Source organism: Eurypyga helias, unplaced genomic scaffold (genome assembly GCF_000690775.1).
Source record: "Eurypyga helias isolate BGI_N326 unplaced genomic scaffold, ASM69077v1 scaffold5106, whole genome shotgun sequence".
NCBI classification, from domain to species: Eukaryota; Metazoa; Chordata; class Aves; order Eurypygiformes; family Eurypygidae; genus Eurypyga; species Eurypyga helias.
Genome location: NW_010258448.1, coordinates 51933 through 57932, shown reverse-complemented (window position 1 = coordinate 57932; position 6000 = coordinate 51933). Strand labels below are relative to the sequence as shown.

The following is a 6000-nucleotide window of genomic DNA, read 5'->3' as shown; positions in this document are numbered from 1 at the left end:
GCAGTGCCTAACGGTGCCTGCCCTTCGGCACGGGAAACGCGGGCAGAGCTTGCTCCCGGGAGCGTGGCGTACTTAAGTCATGGTCTCGATTGCAGGTTGGAGTGTTTTGGGGTTGGGTTTTGTTTTTTCTCACGTCTGATTATCTTCCTGCTTTTAGCCCATCTCAGTTGCAACACCAAGTATTTTTGGCCACTGCTGTCTAGTTAGATGTTGCCTCAAACATAAGGTCTGCCTGTGGGTAGAGAAGTGAAATACCTGAAGTTGAGTAGAAGTTCAGCTTCCACAAATACACACTTTTTCCTTGAAATACTGGATTAGAGTCTCCATGCTACAGTAAAACAGGCTGGTGGGTATGACCAAGTGTAATTAACTGTGTAAAACTGTCACATTAGTGCTGAAATAAGGTAGCTGTTGGCTAATGTAATGGCAAGTAATGACACTAACCATCTGACACATCTGACTTGATACTGACGCAGGTGCTTATGGTAGAAATAACCACGACAGTGCGATGTAACAACTTTAAATGTTGAGAAACAGAAACTGACTCAGGGAGCTTTTTGTATGCCTAGAATTTCTGCTGAACACATGGTTGTTGAGCTTTTTGAATTTTTTTCTGGCATCTATAGGTTCTACCTCAAGTAAATTTAAAACTACAGGCTTTCTGCAATATCTTAAACCTGATTGGAAATAATTTCAGTGGTGCGCTTACTTCATGAGCTGATACAATTTTGTTGTGTATTGCACTGCATAAATGTGAACTCACATTGTGATCGTATGTTCAATCTACCTATAGACATGCTGTATGTGTAGATAGAAAGGGTAAGTTGATGGAATATCACATACAGCTTAGGATGTGATTTCTTTTTCTCCATTCCAACCACCAATAAAGAGATTTGGGCAATATCCCCTCCCCCCCACTTTTCGAGACTTTTTGGACCTCTGGGAACTCTGTCCTTTCTGGCAAGAGCAAATGATTTCTGCCTTTGTGTCAGAGGTGTGCCACTTGCTCTTTTGAAAACTTCTGCACGTTTGGCCAGATGCTGTTTGTTAAGCAAATGATCTGAAGAGTTGAAGCAGTATCAGAATAAAGAGCACTTAGAAATACCAAGCAGAACAAGGGGTCCTGTTGTGGCAAAGCATTATAGGAAAGTGCAGTTTAAAAGTGTCATAGCCCCCCTGTCTATAAGGCCTAAACTACATATTCACAGGCAACCTTGATTTGATCTATCCTAGTTGTGCTTGATTTTATAGTACTGATTATCTTTCAAGCTTTTAATGTGGAGAACTGGCAGAACAAGGATTTCTCATGGGGCTTAATTACTTTCTTAGACTGTATTTGAATAATTTTAACCCGATTTTCCTTTTTTTCCAGAATGGTGAACACACACAGACGATTATTCGACATGTGTAGAATTTGAATTTGATTTGAGAGCTTGTAAGAGTGCTCATCATGGAGAAGCAGCAGGTTGTCTTGAGTAGCCAGGATGGTGGGACTGTGTCTGGTGCAGCGCCTGCTTTTTTTGTCATCTTGAAACAACAACAGGGGAATGGTAAAGCCGACCAAGGAATCCTGGTAGCAAACCGTGATGCTTGTGCTCTTGCCAGCAGTGTACTAAGTCCAATAAAATCCAAAGTCAAGACCTGCCTCCCAGCTGACTGTGTCTCAGGGGGCATTACTGTCACCCTAGATAACAACACTATGTGGAATGAATTTTACCATCGCAACACAGAGATGATTCTGACGAAGCAGGGGAGGCGCATGTTCCCCTACTGCCGATACTGGATTACAGGTTTGGAGGCCAGTCAGAAGTACATCCTCGTCATGGACATATCCCCTGTGGACAATCACCGATACAAATGGAACGGCCATTGGTGGGAGCCCAGTGGGAAGGCAGAACCTCATGTTCTTGGGCGAGTGTTCATTCATCCAGAATCCCCTTCCACTGGCCATTACTGGATGTACCAGCCAGTATCCTTCTACAAACTCAAACTTACCAACAATACCCTGGACCAGGAGGGTCATATAATCTTGCATTCTATGCACCGTTATCTACCACGACTTCACTTGGTGCCTGCAGACAAAGCCACAGAAGTCATTCAGCTCAATGGTCCTGATGTCCATACATTTACCTTTCCACAAACAGAGTTCTTTGCTGTTACAGCCTACCAGAACATCCAGATTACCCAGCTGAAAATAGATTACAATCCTTTTGCTAAAGGATTCAGAGAGGATGGGTTGAATAGTCGACCTCGGCGTGATGTGAAACAAAACAGTAACTTAGAATTGGAAGGAGGTGATGTTTTTAGTGTTGCTAGCATTTGTGGTCGCTCTGCTGAAGTTGATGCATTAGATTCGCATCAGAGAAGTTCAGATTCTTCATTCATTGGTCAAAACCCCTCAGACATCGATATGGACAAAGACTCCTTTAATGCAGAAAGGGGCTTCCTGGGTTTCCTGGACACTGACCTGTCTTCGGATGATGTGCCAAAGCTAAAACAGGAAGTCTCTGAAAGGTGGGTTACCAGTCTGTTTTTACCAAATGCCCCACTCAACCAGTCCTTGTACTAAAACTTTAAATGATAGGATGCTCAGTATACAGATCTACAGTTAAAGGTTGTCTGACCTGAAATGACAGAGCACTTAGTATTATTAAAAGCTTTTGTTTGCTCAAACAGTCATCTGTCGGTCTGGACTTTCTGATGTGTCTGAGGAGCGTAAGAGTTTAGTATTTTTCCCTATGTCGCTTTAACTCCCTTTGTAAAGAAGTGTTGGGGGCTTTCTCTTAACCCTCTTAGCATTTTGGAAGACTAAATATAACTTTTCAGAGTTTTAAGCAGAGCACATTGCAGTCACAAAACACTGACTTCCTTCTTAAGGTTGCTTGCCACAGCGACACGCTGCCTCTGTATCTTCTGTTGTCATTAGCGGATGGATGAGGACCGGATGGATGAGGACGTGGGGTGCGTATGCGTATTTAGGTTGCGCATGCGTAGGGATCGCCACCAGGCAGTTGTAACTGGCAACATGCCACTGTTTTGTCAATAGCTGCTCGTGTGAATTCTTTTATTCCGCAAGGCCGTATGAGGTAGCCTGCCTGTCGGTAGTCAGTTGCCTCATGTTTGCTGTGAGGCAAGAGAATCTGTACCTAAGAAAGTAATTCAGACTTACTCTTAAACCATTCAGGCCTTCATTTACTCTGTGGTAATTTTATGTCTACGTACTTATCCGGTATTGACTTATGGAACCATTTTATTCCTGTCACACAAACAGTAGTAAAACAATGTGGTGTGTATCGTGAGCCTTCCCATAGGATAGAACCTACTAACCAGTAAGCGTGTTGGTAAAGCAAGCCTGCTAAAAATAGGCTAAACCAATTATTTTAGTGCGCTTAGTTTCCAAAATCTGAGCAATCGAATAGAGTAGATTTAGTGAATAGTTTGTATCGAGAGATGCTAGAAATACTTTGAACCTGAAGAAGCGATTGTAAAAACGAGGTTTCTCTCCTGCCATGTTCCTTCACATCTGTCTTTAAATACCAGGCTTAATCTGTGAAAGATTTAGTGGCAGAGCAGCCTTGCGTAGATCAGTCCACCAAGAAATTACTTAACTGCAGGATACCAGGGTGATGTTAATGGTGGAATTACAGGTCGGTTCTTAGAAGAAAAAACAGTTTCATTTATGGCATAATTGTACACTTTGTTTCAAAGGCTATGATACTTCAGTGTGTTTTAGAGAGGACAGAGGTTTGCTTGATTGTTTGGGGTGGTTTTCCCTTGCAGAAAGCATCTCCTTGCCTTTGGAGTAACCAAAAATAATTAAAATGACTAAGTTCTCTGTTCTTTGAGACTTTGAGTTTAGTTGTAATAATTCTTAAGAATGCTAGAATTGCTTTGGGATCTAGAGTGTTTTAACCTTTCTTTTGAAGTATTTTCCACTGTCAGTGTATTAGGAAGAATAGTATTTTCTAGATGACTTCTGTTCTCCAAAAACGTTGTAAATTCTAGAGACTCACATTGAAGGCTGAAAGTACACTCATTTAGGGAGCATGGGCTTTCTGTAGTTCCTAAGAATACAGCATGGAGAGGTGTTTAGACAGCTTTGCATATGAGAAGTAAAACTCTGCAAATAATTACAGAAAAGATTATTTTGTCTTCAAAGTGATACTTAACTTTTTCCTTGGGAGCCGCAGTAGAAAGAGTTAAAATTGTGATTAATTTGTTTGCCTGAAGGGGTCATTGAAGCAAATTATTTGGAGAACTGTTGGAATGGGACAGCTTGGGGTTTTGCGGTTCCCTTCTTTCACAAGGAATAAACACCATCATTTTAAAATCCATATATCTCAGTACTTTCAGTAAGAGAAGCTAAATGGTTTTTAATTTGGCACAATGACCATTACTTGGTGTATAAAGAAGTTTGCTTAAATATACGAGTATGGTTTCATATCAGGCAGAGAAAGAGCTAGTTAAGACATTGTGGTTTCAGCCCAGGCAGCAACCAAGCACCACAGAGCTGCTTGCTCATGTCCCCTTTCTCCCAGTGGGATGAGCAGGAGAATATCAGAGGAAAGCCAAGGAAACTCATGGGTTGAGATAAGAACAATTTAATAATTGAAAATAAATAAAATAAGGATGCTAATAATGCTAACAATACTGATTATACCAATATTGCAACTAAAAAGAAGTAATGAAAATAATGGAAAAGAAAACAAATGATACAGCTGCTCTCCACCCGCCCAAACGATGCCCAGCCTGCCCCAAGTAGTGAAAGCCAGGGCCTGAGAGCCAGACCAAATCCAAGACAGACACACCCCTGGCCCACCCTCAAGTTATACACAGAGCATGATGTTTTGTGTAGTGAAATGTCAGTGTGGGTCAGCTGTCCGGGCTGAGTCCCCTCCCAGCTTCTTGTAGAGAAGGACTCGGGAACACAGGGGCAGTATGAGAAACTGAAAAAGTCCTTGACTTGATACAAACATTTCTTGGCAACAGCTAAAAACATTGCTGTGTTACCAATATTCTTCTCCCTACAACCAAGACACAGCCTCATACTAGTTCCTGTGAGGAAAATTATCCCAGTTACAACCAGCACAGACAATATTTAACCATTTTCACCTGATCAGTGATTAAGCCAAGGATTTTGATAGGGCAAACTTGCATGGTTCATCTTCCCATAGAACACAGAAGTTTCTGTGATTGCTTACATTGCACATAACTTCACAAATTAAGGGCCAAATGAAATCACTTCAGTGCTAAAAGGCAACTTTTTTTGTTTGGTTGATAATTGCATCTGAATTTAAAAAAAAAGAAATCTAGAATAATGCTGCTCAGCATTTTATGCAAATACTTGATCTTCTCATACGTACACATAGATGGGTGACACCTCAGTCCTGTCACCACCTGGCTTACAGTTGCAATGTACATAGTAAAAGGACATTTGTGTCTAGAAATTTCATTTTTGCAGCAGGGCTTCTTTGGTTTTGATACTGTCCAGATCCCTGATAAAAAGGTAATCCTTAGCTTGAGTACACATCTTGCAGTTGATAAAGGAAAATGGCTGAAGAAGTCTTGGCTTTACTGGGCTTAAAACTGGAAACAGTAGAACTCGGATAAGAAATTTATTCCTGACCAGCAAATCTATTAGGGTTTTTTGTCTTTTTATTTTGGAGAATTTTAAGATAGGAGAGCAGATGACTCAGATCTTAATTGCCTTCCTTAGCTGTAACATGACAGGATTTTGAGTTGTCCATAAGCTTTAAGTGGATTGTCTTAGAATTTCTTTAACAGTAAACTCACTAAGGAAGAAAGGCTTTTTAATCTTAGAAAGGCTTTTTAATCTTACATTTGATGTTCTTAATTGAATGAAAATTGGAAACGTTCTGATTTCAAACTCATTGTCCAGAGAAGACAGCAGACAAAACAGGACTGTTACACCACTCTCCTGCTGCCCACTATTCCCTCACAAGGCAGGTTTTTGCTTCAAGGTTAGTGCCCTTCTGAATT

At 41.0% G+C, this 6000-nt stretch overlaps 1 protein-coding gene across 1 annotated transcript in view; it reads left to right on the top strand.

Annotated features, from left to right (window-relative positions):
• The first annotated feature begins 1375 nt into the window (after window positions 1-1375).
• MGA (MGA, MAX dimerization protein) overlaps window positions 1376-6000 on the top strand; it is a 48670-nt gene continuing 44045 nt past the window's right edge. Inside the window, exon 1 of the mRNA XM_010154327.1 lies at window positions 1376-2514. Within this exon, the coding sequence (XP_010152629.1) occupies window positions 1451-2514 (1064 nt within the window). The 5' untranslated portion in view covers window positions 1376-1450. The remainder of the gene's footprint in view (window positions 2515-6000) is intronic.